The sequence below is a fragment of the Arabidopsis thaliana genome (genome assembly GCF_000001735.4).
Source record: "Arabidopsis thaliana chromosome 1 sequence".
NCBI classification, from domain to species: Eukaryota; Viridiplantae; Streptophyta; class Magnoliopsida; order Brassicales; family Brassicaceae; genus Arabidopsis; species Arabidopsis thaliana.
Genome location: NC_003070.9, coordinates 7242847 through 7268619, shown reverse-complemented (window position 1 = coordinate 7268619; position 25773 = coordinate 7242847). Strand labels below are relative to the sequence as shown.

Genomic DNA, 25773 nt, shown 5'->3' with positions numbered 1-25773 from the left:
GATAATAAATCTACATTACTCGAAAAATAAATATGAGAATCTAAGTACCATGATATGATTAATGGTTTGTGATAACATTATCACTATGTTATCATTTGGATTCAAACCTAAATAAAATACGTGAACCTAACTAAGTATTCATCAATCTATTTATCTAACAATATAATGGACTGTAAATTTGTTCTACAGATCAATAATTACATGGTCATATCCTTAATCATAGCGTTTTGTGGCCATCTCTTCTATTTCTCTATATATTATTAAGCTATATATGAAGGTATAGTATATATATTTATAAATAACTCTTACGACTTTGACTTGACATTTGATTCTACATAGACAACTCTAATAGTATGAATTGAAACCAGTATTTTATTGCTCCTATCAACCTGGAGACCTTGGTTTCCCAAATATACCTATGTTACTATAAAAATAATATGTGTATAATAATATTTTTTACCTACGTAATGATGCTCACAAGTCACAAGTTTTTACAGGAACTAGTAAAAATCAATTTATTATCAGTGGTCTCCAGACTCTCCACTATATTTTTTTTTATAAACAAACTCAAAAGTAGTGTGATCAATCAGAAATTACGGGTCAACTTTTTCGATAATGCCCAATCCCATTCTCACATCTTTGGCGACTTGTGATCTACCACCACCCCATCCACCAATTTTTAAATTATTTTATAATAATAAAAAGCCGGAGAATAAAACAAAACCAAGTGTCTTTTCAAAACTAAATGCCTATTTATTGTTTTTTTCTAGTCAATTTGTGGAGAAAACCTATCAAACTAAAAGGTGTTAGAAAATATTGTTGGATTAAATATTATAATTTGTATATAGTAAACATTAAAAGGTGATTTTATTGACGTATAATAATCTAAAAACCAAAAATAAAGGTGATATATTGAATAGAATTTAACTATTTAGTAGGAAGGAAGCAACATGGGCAAATTGCCAATTTGGTTTATAAAGGAGCCCACATGTTTACCTTACTATTTTGGACTTTCTGAGTTAGTGTCGAAGGCCTTTGGGCCCATAAATGGACCCCACAAAAAGACAGGACAAAATATCCTTAGAACTCGCCACGTAGATATCTCGACGTGGAGATCTGACCACGTGTACAGTTTATGTCCTGATTTTCGCAAGAGTGACGTGGACGGGTCATGATCCGCTTATATTTTCACTTTGTCTACAAGCCAAGTATATTAAATTGGGCCTCAAATTAGCCCAATCAATATATCAGTACATTATTAATCAAAGGCCCAAGTCTCACGCTAGCGATCGTCGACAACGATTTTGAGTCTTTCTCCGAAGTCGCCGGAATCGTATTCGCCGATCCAATTGTCGCATAGAAACTGTCATCTCCGGCGAGAGACTGATCTCTGGTAAGTCAATTCGATTTCGCGCGTTTTATAACTTCTGGTATTTTCGTATTCCGTTGCTGAGAGAAAATATTGCAGAGATTGCTTAACATGAAGCTGATACTTTAACCGATTCATCAAATTGACAAAAATCGTTTTCTTCTTTAGGGATTGATACAGAACTCGTAGGATGATCGATTTACGCTATAAAGAATGCTACTTGCTCATCTGTCTTATCGTCTTCATAAATTTTGTGACTTGTTATAGCGATGAGAGACTGTAAGTGTTGTTGAAAAACCTCACATTATCCCCAAACTCATCAATTTGGATTCTTTTATTGGTACTGTAGAAATGATGTTATCAGGTTTCTCTTAGGTTTGGTGGAAAAACTTTATATGCTGGGAAGGAACTTTGGAAAGAGACACTGCCATTGAAATCTGGATCTCGAGTTTACAAATTACAAGGGCTTAAGTCGAACTCTTGGTATGAAGTCAAGATATCATACCCAGCTTCTGTATGTCAAATTTGTTATCTTGTTCTATGTTCTTATGTTTCCAAGGTTCTTGTGCTTGTTAAAAATCTCATCCTTTTTTGTTATGATAACAGATACCGGCTCTATTTTCGCTGCAATTACTGAAGAACGGTGTAATGGGTTTGAAGGTTAACCATATGAGGAGATTACTAAACACTGAGAAGTTGATCTTCAAAACAGAAAGTATTGAAGAAGTTGATAACAAGGTATTGCCATCTTCTTCAGTTAGTTCCTAAAACTTAGAAAGAAGAACGAATACAAGTTTAGGAGTTTGTTTCTGATTTAGGAGGGATTGTATGTTTTGGTGACGGTGGAACCTGAAGGAATCGTGGCTATACCAAATGTTAAAGAAAGACCGTCCATCATTTACAACATAGGCAAGCTTTTTTTTCTACTTACTATCTCATCAATCTTCTTCTTTTCACAACATAAGAACTTGTATTAAGTGTAGTGCTTCTTCTAGAGTCTGAAAACTCTCATGTTGACAGTTTGTGAAGAACAGCTCTTAGGCATCCCTCACTCAAGCTGGTCAGTGGTGGTTTTAGTAGTTTTGTGTCTCGTTGTCGCGTTGATTCTTCCCCGGTTCCTCCCATCTTATCTTCTGATCAAAGATGTAGATCGTGATCGTTAAGAAGAAGCATGGTTAATACAGTTTCCTCACCTCTTTGTTTTGTTACTCTGTTCGCATTTTGATGTTTGTTCATCTAATTTTGTATGGTTTTTAGTTCTTACATGTCCACTGCCTCATTCATATACCTTACCTTACCACACCGCACTCAAAGAAGAGTATATAAGTCTACATGTGTTAGATTGATTTCATGTTTTTCAGACGCGGGAAGTCCTATTCTGAACTTGTATGGTTTGATCGTATATAGTTAAGTAACGCTTATCCGTTTGAATTTCAATCCAACAAACAACATTCCACAAGATGAATAACTCTAAAGTACACCGTATTATCTTTTGGGAATAGGGAGTAATTAATTAAAAGCAAAGAGGTTACACATATTTTTAATAAATAAATGAATTTTTTTTTGTTCATATAATGTATGAAATAACCGTTAATTTCCCGGCAGTAATCCGCTAAAATAACTCCAACCAACTGTGATAATAAAAGAACCAAACTAGGATTCGGACAAAACCACAATTTGTGTTCTAATTAATTACAGCGTTAATCATAATTACTAGATGATTTCGAGTGGGACCCAGGGTGAAGAACAACTCCTTTTGTTTTCTCTCTCTCTCGAAGAATTTATGAATCATAATCACGCATCATCGTCTTCGTCATCACCAACTTCTTCACCATCATCATGAATGTTAAAACTTCCATAAACAAATCCTTCCTTGTCCCCTTGTATTTTTCTATCTAAATCCCTAAAACCACTCAAAATCATCCCTCTTTCTCTCCTCCCCATTTTCCCCAACGCTTGATTCGAATTCGTCTCTCTCGTTTTCTGTTGTTCTACCAATTGAGCAACCCTAGAATCATTCTTGTGTACCTACCGGAACCGAGTCTTCTCTTCTTCCGTGGCACATCTTTCAAAGTTTTAAACCCCTTTTCCCCTAACTTCTTTTCATTTTTCTGTTTTTTTCCCGGGAAATTTTCTCTCTCTCTCTCTATTTTTTGTTTCTCTCGTCATGATCATTACTTGTCAAGTATGATCCTTTATTAGGTTTCTTTGGGGCCGATCTCACTTTTTCTGTTTCTCACCCTCTTCTCTTCGAAGGCCCTTGTAAACCCTAGAATCTCCTCTTTTCAAATTTATATGTTCTGTTTCTTCATCTTCAGGTTTAATCATTCAATCTATCTCTAGGGTTTACCGGGTCAAGTCTTAGGATCTGTCTCTATCCATACTTCATCAAAGTTTCCGTCTTTGGTTCTAATCCATGGCGTATCATTCGATTCCGAGCTCTGGGTTTCATTACTTGAATTCTCCTTTTGGTGACACAACCTTTACTAAAGTCTTTGTTGGTGGCCTTGCCTGGGAGACTCAAAGCGAGACTCTTCGTCGGCATTTCGATCAATATGGTGATATCCTTGAGGCTGTCGTTATTACTGATAAGAACACTGGTCGATCCAAAGGTTATGGCTTTGTGAGTATCCTACTTTTTGTTCATGCTTTGGTTTCTAATATCTGAAGTTGGTTTATTATACTGCTTGTAATAAACATTCTCTGCTTCCATGGTATGCTTATAGATTATTGGGTACTAAATGTTGCTTTAGATTGGTGAATGATCTGCTTGACTTATGATTTCTAGTTCTTTGAATAAACTCAAAGAAGTTGAATTCGAAAATACGTGTTTTGATGAAACTTTTGTCTATCTTTGCTAATTAGAGGAGTCTCTTTCATTTGTTTGTTCTGATGTATCTGTTGGTTTATGTTCATGATTGTAGAATGACTTACCGCTATGTTTATGATTTGTATGGAGGATTTAGGTGACTTTCCGAGATCCAGAGGCTGCTAGGAGAGCCTGTGTCGATCCAACACCTATTATAGATGGCAGACGAGCGAATTGTAATCTCGCTTCTCTTGGGAGATCTAGGCCTCCAATGCAATATGCAGTGATACCCCATGCTCCTGGTCAGTCTTACTTCAGTATTCATCTATTCTTTTCTTCGCATTACATACAGAGACCTTTATAATTTTGGTGAAGTATTCAATTTTTCAAGGATTATGACCGTGTTAACCTTGAATCACTGCATTGCTTCTTTTATTTGGTTAGGACGGGTAAGACCTCCTTCCCCATATGTTGGAAGTGTGCAGAGTCCTCGCGGTTTGCATTTTGGAAGCCATCCGTATCACCAACCCCCTACTTATAACTACCAACAAGGAGTGGTGTACCCTTATGGGTGAGTTATGCAATTTGAAGCTCAGAACATTTCGTTGCTATTGTAAATCTGCTATAACAGACAAGCTTTGATGAGTGTATCAGTTCTAATGTTCTACATGCTAGTCCTTCAGTCACTTTGATCAAGTGGCATTTACCAATCACATCATGGACAATCATCTAGAGATTCTATTGCGTTAGGGGTTGTATCTTCTGCCACTTAGGGTTCTTGAGTGTAGCACTATCATGTGACATGTTGTGATTGGTAACTTGCAGGAATACAAAAATATAATTGCAGAGGATATGTGGCCGAGCTCAATTTGTTTTGGACAGGCAAGGTCATGAATGTTTTTGGACTTTGATAGGGCAAAATTACCTAGATTTTTGGAATGGACATTTTGGAGTGGACTTAGGTTTTTCCCCCCTAGCTTAGCATCTTTCTTTCGTAGCATAACATATTCTAGCTGTTTTGTATAAGTGTTACTCTTCTTTTCTTAAAGAGTGTTTAGCCAAAACTTTACTCACCTGTCTCTAATATTAGCTGTGCTTTTTGGGGTTCTCTCAGGGTTACACCATATGGACCTGACTACATGTACTCACAGTCTCAGGTAGGCGCTTGAAATTATTGCAGTTCCTTCTTACCTTCTTTATGCATTTTAAACTGTTGTGGCTTTAGTTATAAACTCATGTCTTCTCTTCATGGTGTTGTAGGGTTTCTATGGTCCTTACATGGGTCAACAGTACCTTCAGGTTTATGGAGTACCTGGGGCAGTTAACTCACCGGGTTATCAATATGGGCAACTGAGCCATACTATTCCTGGTGCTCACGGTTATACAGCGGGTCAAGGTTATTCACATCCAGGAAGTCATGTTCTACAGCTTGGTGCCACTTCACCTATGTCTGCTATTCAATCTCCATACCCTTCTCCTTCAGCTCCAACGCACCAACGTGTCATCGTCCAGACTCCTCCTCAGTATATACAGAGTAGCGGTTCTGATCAGACAACAGGGTGATCAACGTAAGCAAATTCTTGGATTCTTTTTTGATGGTCCAAATTGGATTGAAGTTCGTACACACTTACACGACCTCATTGTTATTTATCGGTTTTCAGTTAGTAATCCTTAAAGATTGCAGAAAAGGGAAGAAGTCCAGGACAAATGCTACTCTGGCAGGCTTCCTGTTTAAGCTTAGCACATTATTTATTTTCGCATTCTAGAGGTAAGCTTGTTTCCTTAGGTGCCCTTTTAAGTTTCAGTACTTGCAAATGTTTTCGATCTCACCTCATTACCGTCGTTACAGGTATTAAGTAGTCTTGCTCACTGAAGAAGTCAAAAAAGGGGGAAAGGAGAATGGAAGTTTCAGGGTTTGTGCTTCTGTTATCTTTAACCCTCTCATCCTATGTATATAGCCCACAACAAGCTTGATGGCATAAACTATATGAATAGTTTCACCCCGGAAACAAGGGTTTTCGCGGTAAACTGGTAGGAATAAGTTTGGTGTACAAAGAAAGTTCATATATATATAAACACATACATAAATGCATATAGAATGGTGGAATCAACATCTGATTCTTTTGGGTGGTAAAAGTAGTCTTCTTACTACACACTCTCTTAAGGCATATGAGTGTTGGTAATATTACTAGGTAGATTCTCACGTCCTCTTGAGTCAAGTCCTCTGCATTGTAAGTAAAAAATTAATGACTATGGAGCTCACTTCAGCTTCTTTGTCTGTGCATAAATTTTAGCTCCAGGATTCTTCTCTTTTCTATGTCTGTACAGTTTCTAGACTGATAAATTGTTCTTCTCAATTGTTTCTGTCTATGACTCCTATCTTCTACTCTGATTCCTCTGTTTATACTCCATTTATCACTTCGTTTACCACTTGCTTTCAAGATGATAGATTCGAGTTTTTAGTTAAATTCATCGTCATTTAAACCATTTTTAAAGAGTCCAATTTTTGGGGGTGGATGTAATTACGTTTCCTTCTTTGATCCATCAAAGTAAAAATTGATCAACACATAATTAAAAGGATTACATAATGAGGTAGTGGCATAGTAATGATGTTTTGATGTCCGAGAAAACTGATTTAGAGATAGTTTAGTCAGCACAAACAAGATTAATGTTCCCATTTTCCTACAACTTCCTCTCGTTTAAAAGAATAAGCTTTATCAATGAGAATAAGACATACAAAACATTTGGGCCTTATACTTTTTAAAAGGCCCAAAAGTGCTTCAACAAGACGGCACGTGGTGAGCCAGGTGACAAGTGATACCTCCAAATGCGGTTATTTGCGGGACCCACGTGGTAGCCACGTGTAGCAAGCAAAGGACCCCCATCCTCTTTTGCATTTTTCTCCTTACACCAAACATTTCTTTCTCGCAGAGAAATCTCTCTTCTCTTCACCTCCATCATCCTCCTCAACCCAAAAACATCACGACGAAATTAAAAAAGGTAAAATCTGCCACTGAGAATTTTCTGTCATGCTTAAGCTTCGAATTTCTTCTCGTTTTTTCTCCATGAATGTTGCTTGAATTTTCACAATCGCTGGACTTGTAAGGTTGAAATTGCATAATCCCTATTTATCTTCTGTGGTGGGAACAATGTGGGATCGATTTTTGCTGTAAAAAGTACAAACTGGTTCGTATTCAAGCGTAGTAACCTTTAGATTTAAGGAAAATTGTTGACTTTGAGCTAACTAGTGAAAAATTGTTGGATTGCGATATTTTCTGGGTAAAAATTGGTTTTTTTTTTTTTTTTGTATTGTGAAGAGTATATATGAAGCAGAGTTACTAATCTTTCTCAAAATATCAACATAGTCTTTTCAAATGTAGATTTTGCTGTTAATAAGTGAAGTTTTTAGGGTTTAATTTGAAGATGTTTTCTCCTTAGTAATGATAAGGCAAAACATTATGGAGACTAAAGTCATTGTTAGAAAAGGGTTAAACTTAAGAGATCTAGGGACTAAAATGATGGAGATTTTCAATGCTATGACTAAATTGGCAAATTTGAGACACTTAATTATGTCCTGTAACTATGTTTTTGGAATGTCCTTATTGCTTCCATTTGTGACAATGTTGCCACTTTCATATGTAATGCAGGTTCATTGATATCGAAGATATGAGTCTGTATAGCGACGGATTATCGAGTGATCAGTATTTCTTGGTTAATTTCATCATGAGCAACTACTTGGGTCCTGATGTCTATTCTGATAACCCAAGATGTTCATCTTCTCAAAGATTAGCTAGAGGTTTGCCACCTTACACTTTGATGCACATTGGATCTTCCTCTCTAACTGTTTCCCAGCTACAGAACTTGTACTATAATGTACTCAGAAACGCCAAGTCCAGCCTCCTTCTTCATCCAGACATGATTTATATGTATCTCAAGGGATATCTACCATTGGAACCAAGTGGAAAGTTTCCTCAGTTCACGCATTTTTTCCCGACGAATCTTCACCCGCAGAAAAGGTATTCCCCGAGCCACGAGATTGTGAAAGGAATTGTTGTTATTGATGATCCTGCAGTAGGGTTCATAAACAAGGAAGAACTCCAAAGGTTCAGATGCTTGTCGCGTTTGGACGACCTGAAAATCGATAGAGTCACGTCTTTATCTCCTCGGGTTAATCTGGATGAAAGCCGGGAAACTGAGCAGGACTGTTCAAGAAATGGTGATGCGACAGCTAATGGAGTTGTCACTAACGAGGACTACAATTCATCTGGTGAGCTTCAAGAAACGTGCAAGAGAAAGGAAGGGGAAGACGCGGTTGCTAGTTGCGTAATCAGTGAACCAGAAAGACTTTCGGGAGACATACCAGAAAGCCAGGGAATGAAGCAGGACTGTTCAAGAAACGGAGAATCTGCATTCAGTGGAATTGTCTCTGACCAAGACTACTATTCATTTGTAAAGCTTCCAGAAACATGCAAGCGAAAGAACAAGGAAGAAGAAGCAGTTACTGGTCATGCTGTTAGTGGAACGAGTAAAACCCCTGAAAGATTTCGTGAGACATACAAGAGAAGACGGTTCAAGAACTCATCAAAAAAGGCAACAAACAAGAATGGTGAAACTCTTATGGAAAGAGAAAAAACAGATAAGCCTATACCTTTTTCTTCGGAGATGAAGGAAAGCGATGCAGAACCGTCGGTTGTAACTACTGGAACAGCCAGTAAAGAAACTCTAGGATCATCTGTTGGTGTTGTTGACATTGGTGTCAACAAGGTTGCTTACTTTTTTCAGGTTGCTTTGCCCGGTGTCCGCAAAGATTACGGTATTATTACACTTTGTTGCACATCTAACTACTTCCATACACGCCACATCGGGTCTAAGTGCTAACACATGAATTGGTTTGGTCCTTTTGTGTGCAGGTGAATTCAGCTGTGAGATTGAATCAGATGGAAAGGTTATACTGGAGGGATCAACTACAAGAGGCGAAAAAAATATCAAGAGACATTCTCGGGTGTTCGAGATGAATATCCGGAAGCTGTGTCCGCCTGGACCATTCAAGCTGTGCTTTAACCTCCCGGGACCAGTTGATCCGCGGCTATTCTCTCCTAACTTCCGATCAGATGGTATCTTCGAGGGAGTCATCATCCGACACAAAAACTCTTAATTAAACCGGAGGTTCCTATACAAGTTTAGAACTTAGGATCTATGTAGATCTTTTATCTTTATGTTACTGGACATAGAAGGAAAGCGAATCAAACAGCATGCAAGGATAAATCTTTTACTTTTAGGACGTGACTCTGTAGATTTTGCATGATTTTGCTAAATATCCGTTTTCACAATGATTTCATCAAACTGAGAATCCGTTAATATTGTTTCTGTGTTGGCAGTGTTGCTGTTACTTGTTAGTAGTTACTGTTCTCATTTCTCAATAAGTGATCAAACCGAAACTAAAACAGTACTGAACCGACGGTTTAATTTGGCTAGAAAAATTCAAACAATTATGATGTTGTGCCTTAATGTGACAACATAGATAAAAAGAAGCTCTTACAAACAAACTGACTAAGTCTTCCTCGGAGTCAAAATCATAAGCATATTCCATGCTCATACCAATAAAGTAATGAAAATGACAAAGAGACTTATTAATCGTTATAAAGATCCTTGTTCTGTTTCACTCATCATGAATTCGAAATTTCGATATAACAAACCAAAAGGAAAGAAGCAAAAAAAAAAAAAAAAAGCTCTGGATTCGGAATCTCAGATAAAAAAACCAACGATGCCGATAAAGGTATTGTCGTCGCTTGATGTAGCTCGAACACAATGGTACCATTTCAAAGCGATCATAGTAGCGGGAATGGGTCTATTCACCGACGCATACGATCTTTTCTGCATAGCACCGGTCATGAAAATGATTAGTCATGTTTATTACAACGGTGACTCAATCAACACAGCCGTTCTTTCAACTTCTTACGCCATCGCTTTACTCGGCACAGCCACGGGTCAACTAGTCTTCGGTTACCTCGGTGACCGAGTCGGTCGTCGCCGAGTCTACGGACTTTGTTTGATTATTATGATCCTTAGCTCCTTTGGTTGTGGCTTTTCCGTGTGCACCACTCGTCGGTCTTGTGTTATGGTTAGCCTCGGTTTTTTCCGGTTCTTTCTTGGTTTAGGTATCGGTGGTGATTACCCGCTCTCGGCTACCATTATGTCGGAGTTTGCTAATAAGAGGACACGTGGCGCGTTTATCGCTGCGGTGTTTTCGATGCAAGGGTTGGGGATTTTGGTTAGCTCTGCCGTGACCATGGCTGTTTGCGTGGCGTTTAAGAGAAGTGGCGGTGGTTTGGAGGTGGATGCGGCGGCTCCGACGGAAGCTGACTTGGCCTGGAGACTTATACTTATGATCGGTGCTCTTCCTGCTGCATTGACGTTCTATTGGCGAATGTTGATGCCTGAAACCGCAAGGTCCGTCCACTCTTTTCATCCGTTTGTCTTTTTATATATTTTACCTATGACAAATCAGAAAGGACGTAATGCACAAAGAATGGTCTTGAAAACCTTGAAATCACTATTTGTCCCACATTAAAAATCTTGAAATCAACTAGATTTGATAATATCGTTTTATAGAAACATAATTGCATTATTTGTTCTGTTTATGTGAACGTTTCTCTAGTTTAAGAACATATAGTACCTCATTTCAACCCATAAAATGAACATTAAACTATTTTTTTCAAGCAATGATATAACTGTTCCGATCTCTCACACACGGACACGCACACACATACTATTGGATTCCTTAAAAGAAGTATTACTAGTTTTGACATATTTTAATAGCTAGGTTTTATAAATATATGTATCAAATATTGAAAGGGTTACAAATTAGTAGTTTGCTTCAATGGAGTCATTGACTTTATAAGGGATAGATACCATAATTCTGTGGTATATACTCTTGTCCTTACGTATTCAACATTAGCAATCCAAAGTCTACACCAATCATGTATTTACTCTCTTTTTTATCCATACAAAATTTCATTTATTTATTCTTTCATCTAATATTTATACATACCTCAGGTATCAGATCCTATCAGCTCCAGCTAATCAACCAAGTTTTATTTTTTGATCACAACAAATTTAAATTATCCTCACACGTACTCTTCCACTTATTACAACATACACTAACAGAAAGTCAAAAGCAACAAAAAAATCGATTTCCTAACACTTATGTTTTAGGGTAAATTGTACACAGTAGCCATTGACCCACTTTTAATTTCAGATTTTGACAAAGTGGGATGGGCCTTTCAGCTTTTAGCCATTAAGCCAAAAACTGACCAAAATGCCCCTGACGACCTGACGAAACTGAACCCGGTTTGTACGTACGGACCGCGTCGTTGGAATCCAAGTGAACCGGGTTCGTACGTACACTGTTCATCGACGAGAAATGCATTAAATGATTTCTCGGTTTCGGCGAATTTGACACTTGAGATTGGAATTAAAAATTTTAAAAATTGGTTGGGCTTAGAAGTTTTTAATGCTAAAAAGTTTTGACAAGACTAAAACTCATGGTTACCTATTATAATAGAGATTATATTGTAAGGTATTTACATAATTGAGATTAGAATTCTGGGAAAAAAACGAAATTCGAAATTGTGTTACGGTGAAGAATCTGTAGTTTTCAGTTGCTGTTTTACAAAGTTTGAAAGATTGAAGGGGAGACAATCTGTGTTCTGGGTAAGAAATTCGTGTTAATCCTATTAATTACACTTGAGAACGTGATATGAAAGTAATGATACGTTTTTAAAAATTTCTGGGTTCATAAATTATTTTGTTGGAGATTCTTTTTGTATTTGTAAACCCAAAATTATCCAAAGCAAATTGAGAACCGAATGGGTATTCAAAATATAGTTATATACTTAACATAAATTATATTTAGACTTTTATATTCCAATTACCCAAATTATAATTATAAAATAGAAGTTAACGTACACTCGTACATTTATCAAAGAATATGTATGTACACTACTAATTATGTATCTGGTGAATTATGTAAAAATGAATGTTTTACGTACACGAATACATATAGGCATGGTAGATGTGAAATAAATTGTAATGGTGTGCAATTTAGTATTGGAAGATCGGTTTTACATGAATGAGAGTACGATTCGTTGAAATATTATATATGCATAATCTATATTAAAATATACAGCATACATATAATTTACATAATAGCTTAATCTGGATGTCAAAAAAATAAAATTAAAATTTTTTCGTAGACAATGGTTAGAGAATTTTTAAACTCATTTTAATGTTGTACCATGTACGTTCCAATAAATATTTTTGTGTACGTACATAGTATTAGATTTATGTGATTTAGACATTTTTATGATGTAACTGTTTAGAGCGGTCGTATACGTGTACGTGTATCTCATATTATCGTGTATGTTTAAGGGTTTAGTTTAAAATCTTGTTTATTCTCAACAATTTTAACTCACCAACAAAGATGTACGTACATTATTATACATGTACGTACATAACATTTTTCAAAAGTATGAGGAACAACTATACTTTGACCATATATTTTTATTTAATTATTATATATGAATAGATTTATGATGAAAACCCCAAAAGATATTTTATCTAATCAAAATAACCAAAGGTTTCTAATGTACAAACTCAATAAATATTTTGTATGCCGCATTTACAATAAAACAAAATCTAACATGTTTATTTCTATTTTAAATAATATTTTATTTATTATCATTTGAAGACAATTCACGATTAGCAATATCATATAAACATATGTGCGTAACGGTAATAATATATACGTACACGGTAGTAATGTGTACGTACACGGTAGTAATGTGTACGTACACGGTAATAATGTGTACATACACGGTAGTAATGTATGTAGTAATGTGTGTGTACGTATACCGTAAATTACATATACGTACATTTTTTTTAATGAAGGGTATAATTGTAATTTTGCACTCATCTTCAACCTCTGCAACCCTAATTTTGCAGCCGCTTGTTAACTCATTAACATCTGAAACTCCTCGCCGCCGACTACTCTTCTTCATCTGCGCCATTTGAGTATGAACAATAATTCAAGAAACCAGAAAATCCTCTTTTTGTTATTCTTTATCACGAGCTCGATCGAAATTTCCTCAACTTAAGCAACGACTAGAACTCGCACAGAGCCTCAATCGAAATTTCACTTTCGATCGGAGTTTGTGTTTCGTCGGAATTGTTCTTCGTCTTCGACAAACAGTTTTTGATTTCCTTTGGTTGTCAGAAAGTTAATAACGTGTTTTTGATTTAATTTTAAATTTAAATTTTGTAACCAGAAAAATAAAGAAACGAAACTGAACCGCCTCCTTTCATTTCTCGTTCCAGGGCAAATTTGTCCATTTTTGGCTGAATGGCTAAAATCTGGTTGGGCGAACCCACTTTGTCATTTTGTGAAAGAAAAAGTCAGAAAAGTGTCGAAGGGTGAAAATTTCTTTATGTTTTATTAATTAGTACTAATGCATGCAGATACACAGCACTTGTAGAAAACAATATCGTCCAAGCAGCAAAAGACATGCAAAGAGTCATGTCAAGATCTCATATCTCCGACGAAGCCACGACGGATCCACCTCCTCCTCCGCCGCCACCTTCCTACAAACTCTTCTCCCGCTGCTTCTTCCGCCTCCATGGTCGCGACCTCTTCGCAGCCTCCTTTAATTGGTTCCTAGTAGACATTGTCTTCTACACAAGCAACCTCCTCCTGTCCCATATCTTCAGTCATTACTCCAAGAAACCTTCCACTGCAGAAAACGTCTACGACGCAGCCTTTGAAGTGGCGGAATTAGGAGCCATCATCGCTGCTTGCTCCACCATTCCCGGTTATTGGTTCACAGTTTACTTCATCGACAAGATAGGTCGTGTCAAAATCCAGATTATGGGGTTTTTCTTCATGGCCGTTATTTATTTAGTCGCTGGTATTCCGTACAGTTGGTATTGGTCAAAGCACGAGCATAATAATAAAGGCTTCATGGTTCTCTACGGTTTGGTTTTCTTCTTTTGCAATTTTGGTCCCAACACTACAACTTTTATTATTCCCGCAGAGCATTTCCCGGCTAGGTTTAGGTCTACTTGTCACGGGATCTCTGGTGCCGCGGGTAAGCTTGGGGCTATTGTGGGCACTGTTGGGTTCTTGTGGGCTACCAAGAAGATGGAAAGCGATGATAAAAACCAGATTTATCCCGAAGTAAACCGTATGAGAATTGCTTTCTTGATTCTTGGTGGCGTTTGCATTGCTGGAATCTTGGTGACGTATTTCTTCACCAAGGAAACTATGGGAAGATCGTTAGAGGAGAACGAGCATGACCAAGATAACAATGCTGAGTCTGAAGATGAGCCACAGATTGTTGACGGGCAATCCTCCGTGAGCACTTTGCTTCAGACACGATGATGATCTCGACATATTGAACACATGATCAGTTCAAGTTCATACAATTGTATATTTCTGCTAATCTTTTCTAGATTTTGTTTACATTTTGCTTTGAGGTATTTTTTTCCAATTGCTTCTTACCCAAGAAGCTGTTTAATCTACATTTCCTCTGTTTTTTTCAGTTGCTTATTAACCTGTAAACTGTTCAATCTAAAGATTGCTCTGTTTTTTTCAATTATTTCTTCCCCAAGAAACTTTTTGTTTTTCTTCAATTAATACTCTGTTCTTTTCTTCAATAATCATTATTTTTAATATTCTCTGCTTTAATTTCTTCATGGTTGGTACTAGAAATTTGTCAATTCTCTGCTTCTTATATATAGGTATTATTGCACATAGTTGTTACAAGACTTCCGTTGATAAATCAAAAGAGAAAAAACGAAGACACTGTAAGATGCTGATCAAATGCAGATAAGAGAGAATGATCTGATGATCACTTAGTTTTGGTGGGGAAAGAAGCCATCTTGTTGATTCCACAGAGACCCTCTGGTTTCCCAGTGTTCCTCTTCAGCCTGATGTAACCTTTTTCTCCCCATTTTGGTCCCCAAGAATTCTTCACAATGATGTAATCTGAACCCTTGCTTGATCCATACCCAACCGCAGCCACACCGTGGTCAAGATCAACCCCGCACCGCCCATCAAACACGCCCTTCATATACCAAATACAAAATGATTCAACATCAACAAGAGCAATTAACTAACAACCATTTTCTTTATTTATAGGTTTATAATGTACTTACGCCGCTATAGAACTGGAACTCTCTACCAGATGCATCAATGGCGACACTGAGAGGCTGATGAGCCAATGCCTTCAAGAGACTCTTCTCATCATTAGTAGGTACGTCTTGGTGTCCATTAATGGTTACTGTTTCAGATTCATCCTGTTTTCAAAACAGAGATAATTAGAATGGGACCACCTTTCATTAACACATCAGAGACCAAGAGTTGATATTAGAATGGGACCTTTTGCATCTCGCAAGTTCCTTCTTCCATAGAGTAAGGATAATCTTCTTCCTTGCGTAGACCTCCGTTCTTAACAATGTACTCAAAGGCATAGTCCATGAGACCACCGTTGCAGCCATTGTTGTAGGTCGTGTCACAGTCTATGAGTTCTTGTTCTGACAATGTTGTCAAGTTTCCTGTCACAATCTTGTTTATACCTTCGACAGCTGCTACTGTCGAAAACGCCCAACAACTTCCTGCGAAACAAGTTTTTTAAAGTTAAATGGTTTAGTTAAGAGTCAAAACTTCCATTAACAGATCAGAGACCAAGATTTGATATTACCACAAGAGCCCTGGTTCTTAACTTCCGCCACAGCTCCTTTCTTTCTCCAGTCAACAGACTTAGGAACAGCTTCGACGTCCCTGTAAGCGAACTCTGCGTAAGATCTTTCTTCATCGCGTCTCACTATATCAGTCTTGAGCCCTAAATACATTTTCTTGAACTCCTCATGGCTCAAATCCGCAAACTCGTTGAGCCCGAGCCAGTAGCTTTTCCCTTTCTTGTTAGTCTCATCGATGTGCTTTAGATTATCCTTGAAAACTTCGAACCTAAGAAACTTCTCTTCAACGGTTTCATAAGCTTTCTCAAAATTTGAGATCCAGTTTTCGAAGAGTTCTATGAGTTTGTCATGAGATTCCAAATCCTCGGGGGAGTATCCAACGATGGAGTAATCGTGGGAAGAAGCGAAAGAGAGGGAGAGAGAAGCAGCGGATAAGGCAAGAGCAAAACAGAGGATTCTTGAAGGTGAAGAAAGAGCCATTTGAGTACGTTTGTTTTTCTTTTGTCACTTGATAAGAGGAAATGGAAGAGAAGAGCCTGTTTATATAGGCTGGAGACTCGATAGAGGTCGCTCTTTTTGCTTTAGAGTAAAGTAGTCTGAATCTGTAACTTGTGTAAAGTCTGTGTCTTTAAGCTTAGTTTTGTCTTTCCATGAGGTTACTTTGACTCCAAGTACTAATCGTATATGCAGGCCGGCTTTACACATGTGCTGGAGGAGCTGAGGCACAGGGTCTACCCAAAATTTCTTTTTTTTTAAAAGTAAATCTATTATAGTTAGGGTCCAAAAATTTTGATATATAACAAAACACAAAAATGAGAACTAATTTTTTTTTCCAGCTCTAGGTCCTTTATTATTCTGAGCCGGCCCTGCGGTATATGGTTTGTTTAATTATGTGCAGAACTAGAAACCTCTGTCTCGGTCAGAGGTAATCATTTAAGGAAGGCCTCAATGATAAAATGCCAACCTCAACAATAAGAAAGCCCAAAAGTGGGCCAACTATGTAATTAACTGATGAAAAATGTTTTGATCACCAATCTTAATTGAACAATATACAAATCATGGATTTGCGGCCCATAATCACTAACCTTTTATGGTATGAATGAATGTTGAAGTTTAGTTGATTATAATTAGCTCTTCTTTTGTTCACTGTTCTAAATTGTTTAAACATAATTCTTAATGAGACAATATAAAATTCACAAAACATGAGATTACGGTGAAGTATATTTCTGTTTTTTTTTATAAGATATTTATTCTGTAAAGAACAAAGTTTGACCTGTCAATCCACCAAGATTTCTGATAACAATGTCAGGAGGATAAGGATCTTCGTTTTACTTAGTTTTTAATCAGCTAATTGTTGAATAAGATATATAAAATTTAAGAACCTAATACGTAAAAACTTGATTTTTATAATGATGACCCACCAACCACTACGAAGTATGATCTAAATTAACACCATATTTTTCATAAAGTGGATTCATTTAAAACATGAATCATGTTAAAGTTACAGTTGAAAACTCACTGGTTCTAACTTTACAGGACATCTACTTGACTGCTTGTACAAAAAGAAATAAATGATTGTTATTTCTTATGCAGGGAAAAAATCAACAAAATATATAAGAATGAAAATAAAATGATAATAAAACATATCATAAGATCCGTTTGAGGTGGAGCCACGTGGTCGGAAATGCTCAAATGATTTGGGAGCACGAACTCTATCAAGAAAAAGACCATTGTCATATTTTTCTAGGTCGTACTCGTACATATGTAATATCTATCCAAAGTTTTCTTTTTTCACATAAAATCTCATTCCAGCGTTAATAAATATGAAGAGGACGTTAGATATTTTTATATATTCTCAAATAGCCTTGTGCTGAGAAAAGAAAATCATCAACTTGTCACAGAATTAGAAAACTATACGTATATGCTATCAATGTTGCATTTTTCTAAAATTGATTGTGTTGTAATTAATATAAAAAATACTAGTAGAGGAGAAGTAATTGGTAGGGCATAAAAAGGTACGTGAGAAAGTGACAAAGCACTAATATTATAAATCACATGCCCTCTCATTGACGCCATGTTCGTCTCCTATTGCATCAAACCCCATCTGTCTCTTAATTTTTAATTTTTGTTTTAAATAGTAGTTTTATTGTTATTATTGTATAGTAATCTTTGTAATTTCCTTCCAAAATCTATAATATTTTTTAGCCGCAAATTTATAGTAGATCCACTATTGTGTGTGTGTGTGTTTTATGTTTATAGCTGAGGTTATTAAGCCACATGATTACATGTGAATTCCTGTAAGATATTCGCACGATATTTTTATCCCCACCAATCACCAATCTATGATTCAAAGTGTGTGACATATACTGACTTTCGAAAAATGAAATGAGTAAGCAAATAAGATTACGGAAAAATAACAATGAACACGTTATTAACCTGCGACGACGGTGATTTATAACGTGGATCCTCTGTATTTGCATGTTCCACACTAATCCGGTCCTAATGTTTTTCACCTTCATTGCTGTTTCTTTTTGGTCCCTTCTGCTAATTGAGATATCATAAGATATTATATCCTCATTTTCAATATATAGGATATTTGAGTTAAAAGCAGATAGTTTAAGATTTTTTTTCTAAAACAATAATTCAATATTAAATTTTTAAAAATTCAACCAATCACAAAAAAACTACATAATCTAAAAAGTCGTAAAAAATCAAATACATTAATTTGTAAAACATCTTATATAATGAAAAAAAATTAAACTCTAAAACATCCAGTATAGTGAAAAAGAGGGAGTAGTACTCAACAACTACTAATTTCATAAGGTTTCCAACTCGCGATATAGAAAAAAAAAACTAAAAAAGAATTTGATTAGTGATCAGATTTTAAACAGTGTTATAAATACTGTTTTTAACGTTATACAAAAAAGCTGGATATTTACGCTGGTTAAAAAAGATAACAATATAATCTTGAAACAAAATATTTTTTGAGATAAATTTAGCATATTTATGTATTAGTTGCTAAAAATGATTTATTTAAATATAAATTAAATGTGACAAATATTAGGTTAGTTTTTATGAATGAAAAAACTCATTTTTACATATTTGTACTTTTTAGTATTTTAGTGAGTTTAACATCAAGACAATCAATTTAACTATTTTTTTAACGACGCATCTTGGCGGGTTCTACCAACTTAAATAATATTGTTCGTTGTTCTTTATTCCATGCAAGTTAAATTTTCAAGCAACGATAAATTATGATATTTAGTTTTGTCGTTTATGAATATTTATTTTTTAGTGTCGGCGATTAAACTCTCGTTTTAACTAAAATTAAAAATTGTTAGTTAATTTAACATCAATAACATCAGATTAATTTGTCCATCTTCTTGGCCAATTCTTCCATCTTAAATGAACATTAACTAGTTTGATATTTCAATGATAATCGCAAGAATAATAATAGAAAGGTATTTAAAAATAATTTCTTAGTATTTGGGGAGTAAAACATAAATACTATTTTTTTTTGTCAACACATTAATACTAGTATTAAATTTGCCAAATTTTATGACACATATTGGAGTGTTCTTCCATTTTAAATGATTTTTTGTTCTCTCACGTAAATTGTTTATTAAAGAAACCACAAAATATGATATCGATTCTTCATTTTCTGGTTTTAACTATTGCACCCTCATTTTTAAGTAAAAGAAATTGCTAATATAACTTTTTTTTTTGGTAATAGTTTAGTTTATAAAGAAAATCTACCCTTTCAATTATCTATCAATGTTGCTTTTTAATCAATTTTTGGAAGGTGTATCTCTGCAAAATATAAATAAACTTTGTTTTTCTAGTAAATTTAGAGAAAACAATGACTAAAAAGGTCCAACTTTTACACGAAAGTGATAGACATCCGGACCACTCTTAACTCTTAATATAAATTTGAAAAATCTGACTTTCATATTATTTTTTATCTAAACGAAAAAACCAAAATGTTAGTCGTAATCCATGTTGCAATGAACGGACCCCATAAATAATTATCCTCCCAAAAATCTACTCATAAACGAGTCATGACAATGATTTTTTAATTAATATTCAGATATTGTTTCCTCAGATCTCTAATTTTTCCCCAGATACTTCCATCCGAAAAAAATTGATAAAATAAAAAAGCTAGATTTTATTAATTTATTTTAACTAGTCAATTTTTTTTCTTTTATGAGTTTCTAACTTTCTATATAAAGTTTCGAAAACATTACCAATAATCGTCGTAAATCACTCCCCACCTCATTCATATTTTTAGCCGCCAGAAGAACTGATTGGTGTAAAATCCAATTTTCTTGCTGTTGTGAGTTTTCACTTCTCCGAGGTAAAAAAACTAATCCCGGCGGTGAGAATCTCTTGGGAACTTGCTCTGAACGAAACTTTTTGTTGCAATAATTGTAACCAAAAAATAAAGAAGACAAAATCTTTTTGTCCTTATTGTAGATTCCATCGCCGGAGCCTGTCCGAAAATAAAATTTAACTAAACTTGGCAAAATTCATTCAAAACGAGTCCAAATCAAATCAACCCCTATTTCAACGCCTCTTTTTCTCCCTGATTTATATATCGGAGAGATTTCAAGGCAAAGCTTTCTCATTTCCTCGTAATTGCCGGCGAATTCTACTAAAGGTGAGACCTTTTTCATTTTCCCAGAAAGTGAAGCAATCTTTTTGGGGTTTTATTCTCTTTAGCTTTCTTAACTGATCAAACTAAAAAAGCAATTCTGTTTTTTCTTTCTTCCCTCCTATAGGTTAGTTACTCTGCATTTTTGATTACTGTTTGATGATTTTTATGTTTAGGGTTTTTAATTGAGCAAATTCTTCTGGGTTTATCAGATTTTATATTTTTGTGAATTGGTTAAGATTTAGATCTGGATTTAGATTTTTCTTTGTTTCATGGTTGACTGAAAGTTTGAAACTTCAAATGGAGAATCACTGAATCTGACTGATTTGAATTTTGGTGGTGTTTCTAGAGTTTGTTGAGCAATGAAGGGAGCGACTCTCGTTGCTCTCGCCGCCACAATCGGCAATTTCTTACAAGGATGGGACAATGCCACCATTGCTGGTTTGTTTCTTTTTTCACTCTTGTTGGTGCAATTGTGTTTTGTTTTGATCAATTATCATCTGAGATTTGAAAAATGTTACAATGATGTTGTATTGGATTTGATTGCAGGAGCTATGGTTTATATCAACAAAGACTTGAATCTACCAACCTCTGTTCAAGGTCTTGTCGTTGCTATGTCATTGATCGGTGCAACGGTCATCACGACTTGCTCAGGACCGATATCTGATTGGCTCGGCAGACGCCCCATGCTCATTTTATCATCAGTTATGTATTTCGTCTGCGGTTTGATAATGTTGTGGTCTCCCAATGTCTATGTTCTGTGCTTTGCTAGGCTTCTTAATGGGTTTGGTGCCGGGCTCGCGGTTACACTTGTCCCTGTTTACATTTCTGAAACCGCTCCTCCGGAGATCAGAGGACAGTTAAATACTCTCCCTCAGTTTCTTGGCTCTGGTGGAATGTTTTTGTCATACTGTATGGTTTTCACTATGTCCCTGAGTGACTCCCCTAGCTGGAGAGCCATGCTCGGTGTCCTCTCGATCCCTTCTCTTCTTTATTTGTTTCTCACGGTGTTTTATTTGCCCGAGTCTCCTCGTTGGCTGGTTAGTAAAGGAAGAATGGACGAGGCTAAGCGAGTTCTTCAACAGTTATGTGGCAGAGAAGATGTTACCGGTAAGGTTTCTTCTCGCTATCTTTTTTGGTTATATCACCTGAATCCACTTTTGACGGTTCTTTTTATATTAAATGCAGATGAGATGGCTTTACTAGTTGAAGGACTAGATATAGGAGGAGAAAAAACAATGGAAGATCTCTTAGTAACTTTGGAGGATCATGAAGGTGATGATACACTTGAAACCGTTGATGAGGATGGACAAATGCGGCTTTATGGAACCCACGAGAATCAATCGTACCTTGCTAGACCTGTCCCAGAACAAAATAGCTCACTTGGGCTACGCTCTCGCCACGGAAGCTTAGCAAACCAAAGCATGATCCTTAAAGATCCGCTCGTCAATCTTTTTGGCAGTCTCCACGAGAAGATGCCAGAAGCAGGCGGAAACACTCGGAGTGGGATTTTCCCTCATTTCGGAAGCATGTTCAGTACTACTGCCGATGCGCCTCACGGTAAACCGGCTCATTGGGAAAAGGACATAGAGAGCCATTACAACAAAGACAATGATGACTATGCGACTGATGATGGTGCGGGTGATGATGATGACTCGGACAACGATTTGCGTAGCCCCTTAATGTCGCGCCAGACCACAAGCATGGACAAGGATATGATCCCACATCCTACAAGTGGAAGCACTTTAAGCATGAGACGACACAGTACGCTTATGCAAGGCAACGGCGAAAGTAGCATGGGAATTGGTGGTGGTTGGCATATGGGATATAGATACGAAAACGATGAATACAAGAGGTATTATCTTAAAGAAGATGGAGCTGAATCTCGCCGTGGCTCGATCATCTCTATTCCCGGAGGTCCGGATGGTGGAGGCAGCTACATTCACGCTTCTGCCCTTGTAAGCAGATCTGTTCTTGGTCCTAAATCAGTTCATGGATCCGCCATGGTTCCCCCGGAGAAAATTGCTGCCTCTGGACCACTCTGGTCTGCTCTTCTTGAACCTGGTGTTAAGCGTGCCTTGGTTGTTGGTGTCGGCATTCAAATACTGCAGCAGGTAAGATAAAACTTTTGATTGTTCAGACACGAGTACTCTTGGATCTATCATTTGATCACTTCTCTGATTATCTCGAGTTTTATTTTGTATGCAGTTTTCAGGTATCAATGGAGTTCTCTACTACACTCCTCAGATTCTCGAACGGGCTGGCGTAGATATTCTTCTTTCGAGCCTCGGACTAAGTTCCATCTCTGCGTCATTCCTCATCAGCGGTTTAACAACATTACTCATGCTCCCAGCCATTGTCGTTGCCATGAGACTCATGGATGTATCCGGAAGAAGGTAAATATCAAAACCTATAAGATATTTTAACATGTTTCCTTGTTTTCTCATGATACTAAAGTTATCTCTGTTTCATTTTGCAGGTCATTACTTCTCTGGACAATCCCAGTTCTCATTGTCTCACTTGTCGTCCTTGTCATCAGCGAGCTCATCCACATCAGCAAAGTCGTGAACGCAGCACTCTCCACAGGTTGTGTCGTGCTCTACTTCTGCTTCTTCGTGATGGGTTACGGTCCCATTCCAAACATCCTCTGTTCTGAAATCTTCCCAACAAGAGTCCGTGGTCTCTGCATCGCCATATGTGCTATGGTCTTTTGGATTGGAGACATTATTGTCACGTACTCACTTCCCGTTCTCCTCAGCTCGATCGGACTAGTTGGTGTTTTCAGCATTTACGCTGCGGTTTGCGTTATCTCATGGATCTTCGTTTACATGAAAGTCCCGGAGACTAAAGGCATGCCTTTGGAAGTTATCACAGACTACTTTGCCTTTGGAGCTCAAGCTCAAGCTTCTGCTCCTTCTAAGGATATATAACTTGTAACTTTCTTCTTCGTCAATTGCTCTGTGTACCTAAAGATTCTCTTCATCCCCTTTTTGTTTTGTTTTTCAGATACCTTCATATCGTTTTTGTTTCTTTTTTTTTTTTTTTTTTTCCTTTGTTTCGTTGTCAAAATCAATCTAATAAGTACTCAATTTTCTCTCTTTCCTTGACCAACACCGATAGTTACGAAGGTTTAAGGATAAAGCTTTCTCTTGTCTTTATGACTTGGTTCTGATGGTAAAGCAAATAGAGAAAAACATAGATTTAGGTAAGTGTGATCTACTACAAAGAAAATCTCCAGTTTCTTGGAACGCAAGTATGACTCTCGAGGGAAAACTGTATTTACAATTAGATTAGTACGTCTCAGGACTTGTGCGTTTCCTCAGAGGATGAATTGCCTGTATGATTCTCCTGAGAATTCTTCTGGATATTCTCGCCTTCGAGCTTCGCTGAGAACTTGTATGGCCTCTGGAAATCTCTGGCATTTTGACTGTCAATACTCAGATTGTTCAATTTCTCCTCCTGTTAGAAACAAACTCATCAATCATAATTTCTCGGTATTCGGTTGATTCCCGCGAAATACAAATATTAGTTCTCAGAGATAAAAAAAAACTTACATTTTGTAAAGCTTCAAGCTTTTTCTGCATAGCTTCATGCTCAGCTCGAATCCGGAAAGGAACACCTTGCTTCTGGTAGACATTATTCTGGGCAAGGTCTTGATCGATATCGCTAACTGTGGTGGCAAACGGATGATTGGCCGGGATCCATCTGACTGTATCGGGATCAACATCAGGTGGTATCGAGTCCCCTTCTTTGAGAAAAATCGTTGGTCGCTTCCATTGGTAAGCTCTTGACCTTCTTTTCTGATGAATAGTTTGTTCTTTCTCTGTAAGTGTGACTGGAGCTAGCCGATAAACTTTCCCGCACATCTCTACCGTTGAGCTTCCTTTATCAAGTTTCACAAAAGGGTTGTTGAATGGGTCCTCGTAGTTAAGAGATTTGGAGCTGATAAAGAAAATAAAAAACATCTTGAGATCAAAGCTTTAGAGAAGTTAAACACACACACATCCACCTACATGAATCCAGTTATGTGTTTGATAGTGACACTAATTCGAAAGTTTAGGTTATTCAGAGTGACAATAGTAAAGAAGATAAAGAGTGTGAGTTTCATACATGCCTCTTCTATCACCAGACCTCAGCTGGCCACGTCTCACAAGATCAGCAACAGAGCCAGCACGCTGATTATCTCTTGACTTTCTGACTACATAAGCCCTAATCGCAGCGACCAAAACAGTAGCCGTGATGCAGACCCCAATCCAAATGCTGTTCACTGAGCACTTCTTCATCTAAAACAGAGAAGATATTAAATAAACCAATGAAAATCCAAATGCATGTGCAATAGTAGTCAATAAACAGAAGAACCACTAGAAGCTTTATCTAAACTTGTTTTCTTTCGCCATTCCCCCTTAAAACCAAACGAACATATAAAGAAAGAGTGCTTAACAAAACTAAGCACATAACATTTCCTATTCAGGACAATACACTAATCAACTATCAAGAAAACTCAGGATATATTCAAACTTAGGCAGCCTCTAATAGATGAGTAATCTAAATTCCACCATCGAAGAATTTGATATCACAGTGAAGGAGAAATCCATCAAAATCAGTTTTTTACAGGAAAAATCAAAACTTGAAGCGATAAGAGAGAAACATACCAGGAAGACAACAGGAGGGAGTGTGGTAACCATACTTCGAAACCTCGAAATTGAATACTCGGAATCATGGGGAATGTCACTCTGAGTCGTAGCAGTAACAACAACAACATTATCATCACTTTGAGTGTTCTGAATATCTTCATCTGGAGTCGAGGAATCACCAATCGCTTTACACACGAAACTTCCTTTAGTTTCGAATTGAACCCAATTCAGATTTACGGGTCTCCGTCTGAAAATAACCAAACTTGAAGGATTCTGGAGCTTGGCTCTTCCAATCGACGACTAGGGTATCAAAACCAACAACAAAAAAAACGCGAAATTTCAGAAATGAATCACCCAAGGAGGAAGCAAAGCAGTACCGGTATAAGTGTAAGTGAAGAAGAAGAGATGGGTTCGATTTTTACCTGGAGATTGCAGAGAGAATGGAATTGGAGAGAATCAATGGATGCCATTTCTCATGCTAATGGAAATGGACCAGCAAATTCCAATGTTTTATTCAACCAACCAATGTATTTTGGTATAAAGAATATTAAATGTA

General features: G+C 36.8%; 8 protein-coding genes and 1 long non-coding RNA gene across 16 annotated transcripts; 5 read left to right on the top strand and 4 right to left on the bottom strand.

The window, feature by feature from the left end:
* The first annotated feature begins 1242 nt into the window (after positions 1-1242).
* Positions 1243-2826, top strand: AT1G20890 (caveolin-1 protein). 2 transcript variants are annotated; one of them, NM_101942.3, is made up of 6 exons: positions 1243-1393; positions 1538-1648; positions 1745-1883; positions 1976-2107; positions 2188-2278; positions 2390-2826. In NM_101942.3, the coding sequence occupies exons 2-6, from the start codon at positions 1560-1562 to the stop codon at positions 2530-2532; spliced, it is 594 nt and encodes a 197-aa protein (NP_173513.1). In that variant the 5' UTR covers positions 1243-1393; positions 1538-1559; the 3' UTR covers positions 2533-2826. The 2 variants fall into 2 exon arrangements, with proteins under 2 accessions (NP_173513.1, NP_001320680.1); NM_001332475.1 differs by having other exon boundaries at positions 1266-1393; positions 2188-2826.
* Positions 2827-3064: 238 nt separating this feature from the next.
* AT1G20880 (RNA-binding (RRM/RBD/RNP motifs) family protein) lies at positions 3065-6611 on the top strand. 3 transcript variants are annotated; one of them, NM_001198120.2, is made up of 7 exons: positions 3065-3992; positions 4336-4480; positions 4623-4749; positions 5293-5335; positions 5439-5746; positions 5863-5946; positions 6028-6611. In NM_001198120.2, the coding sequence occupies exons 1-5, from the start codon at positions 3786-3788 to the stop codon at positions 5739-5741; spliced, it is 825 nt and encodes a 274-aa protein (NP_001185049.1). In that variant the 5' UTR covers positions 3065-3785; the 3' UTR covers positions 5742-5746; positions 5863-5946; positions 6028-6611. The 3 variants fall into 3 exon arrangements, with proteins under 3 accessions (NP_001185049.1, NP_564127.1, NP_001322434.1); NM_101941.3 differs by having other exon boundaries at positions 5840-5946; NM_001332474.1 differs by lacking the exons at positions 5863-5946; positions 6028-6611 and having other exon boundaries at positions 3175-3992; positions 5439-5801.
* A 327-nt stretch (positions 6612-6938) lies between these two features.
* On the bottom strand, positions 6939-7139 carry AT1G20875 (uncharacterized protein; the record flags this gene model as incomplete). Its single annotated transcript, NM_001123848.1, has 1 exon — positions 6939-7139. The coding sequence occupies one exon, from the start codon at positions 7137-7139 to the stop codon at positions 6939-6941; it is 201 nt and encodes a 66-aa protein (NP_001117320.1).
* On the top strand, positions 7096-9597 carry AT1G20870 (HSP20-like chaperones superfamily protein; the record flags this gene model as incomplete). Of its 2 annotated transcripts, NM_001332473.1 has the most annotated exons (3): positions 7096-7178; positions 7826-8991; positions 9089-9597. In NM_001332473.1, the coding sequence occupies 2 exons, from the start codon at positions 7845-7847 to the stop codon at positions 9331-9333; spliced, it is 1392 nt and encodes a 463-aa protein (NP_001319056.1). In that variant the 3' UTR covers positions 9334-9597. The 2 variants fall into 2 exon arrangements, with proteins under 2 accessions (NP_001319056.1, NP_173511.1); NM_101940.2 differs by lacking the exon at positions 7096-7178 and having other exon boundaries at positions 7845-8991; positions 9089-9567.
* Positions 9598-9667: 70 nt separating this feature from the next.
* PHT1;8 (phosphate transporter 1;8) lies at positions 9668-14622 on the top strand (the record flags this gene model as incomplete). Of its 2 annotated transcripts, none has more annotated exons than NM_001332472.1 (2): positions 9668-10628; positions 13695-14622. In NM_001332472.1, the coding sequence occupies 2 exons, from the start codon at positions 9787-9789 to the stop codon at positions 14611-14613; spliced, it is 1761 nt and encodes a 586-aa protein (NP_001323235.1). The 2 variants fall into 2 exon arrangements, with proteins under 2 accessions (NP_001323235.1, NP_173510.1); NM_101939.1 differs by having other exon boundaries at positions 9943-10628; positions 13695-14613.
* Positions 14623-14872: 250 nt separating this feature from the next.
* XCP2 (xylem cysteine peptidase 2) lies at positions 14873-16509 on the bottom strand. The gene is made up of 4 exons (NM_101938.5): positions 15935-16509; positions 15613-15848; positions 15390-15530; positions 14873-15298 (listed from the first exon to the last, which is right to left on the bottom strand). The coding sequence occupies exons 1-4, from the start codon at positions 16410-16412 to the stop codon at positions 15083-15085; spliced, it is 1071 nt and encodes a 356-aa protein (NP_564126.1). The 5' UTR covers positions 16413-16509; the 3' UTR covers positions 14873-15082.
* A 3522-nt stretch (positions 16510-20031) lies between these two features.
* Positions 20032-20329, bottom strand: AT1G05607. The gene has a single exon (NR_138928.1). It is a non-coding gene; the product is annotated as an other RNA (long non-coding RNA).
* Positions 20126-23681, top strand: TMT1 (tonoplast monosaccharide transporter1). 2 transcript variants are annotated; one of them, NM_001332471.1, is made up of 7 exons: positions 20197-20286; positions 20406-20589; positions 20933-21024; positions 21133-21693; positions 21772-22697; positions 22792-22979; positions 23063-23681. In NM_001332471.1, the coding sequence occupies exons 3-7, from the start codon at positions 20946-20948 to the stop codon at positions 23511-23513; spliced, it is 2205 nt and encodes a 734-aa protein (NP_001319055.1). In that variant the 5' UTR covers positions 20197-20286; positions 20406-20589; positions 20933-20945; the 3' UTR covers positions 23514-23681. The 2 variants fall into 2 exon arrangements, with proteins under 2 accessions (NP_173508.1, NP_001319055.1); NM_101937.6 differs by having other exon boundaries at positions 20126-20589.
* Positions 23642-25724, bottom strand: MCD1 (multiple chloroplast division site 1). Of its 2 annotated transcripts, NM_101936.3 has the most exons (5): positions 25640-25724; positions 25236-25517; positions 24694-24866; positions 24138-24525; positions 23642-24042 (listed from the first exon to the last, which is right to left on the bottom strand). In NM_101936.3, exons 1-5 carry the CDS (start codon positions 25685-25687, stop codon positions 23884-23886), a joined length of 1050 nt encoding a protein of 349 aa, NP_173507.1. In that variant the 5' UTR covers positions 25688-25724; the 3' UTR covers positions 23642-23883. The 2 variants fall into 2 exon arrangements, with proteins under 2 accessions (NP_173507.1, NP_001321244.1); NM_001332470.1 differs by lacking the exon at positions 25640-25724 and having other exon boundaries at positions 25236-25588.
* Positions 25725-25773: the final 49 nt, after the last annotated feature.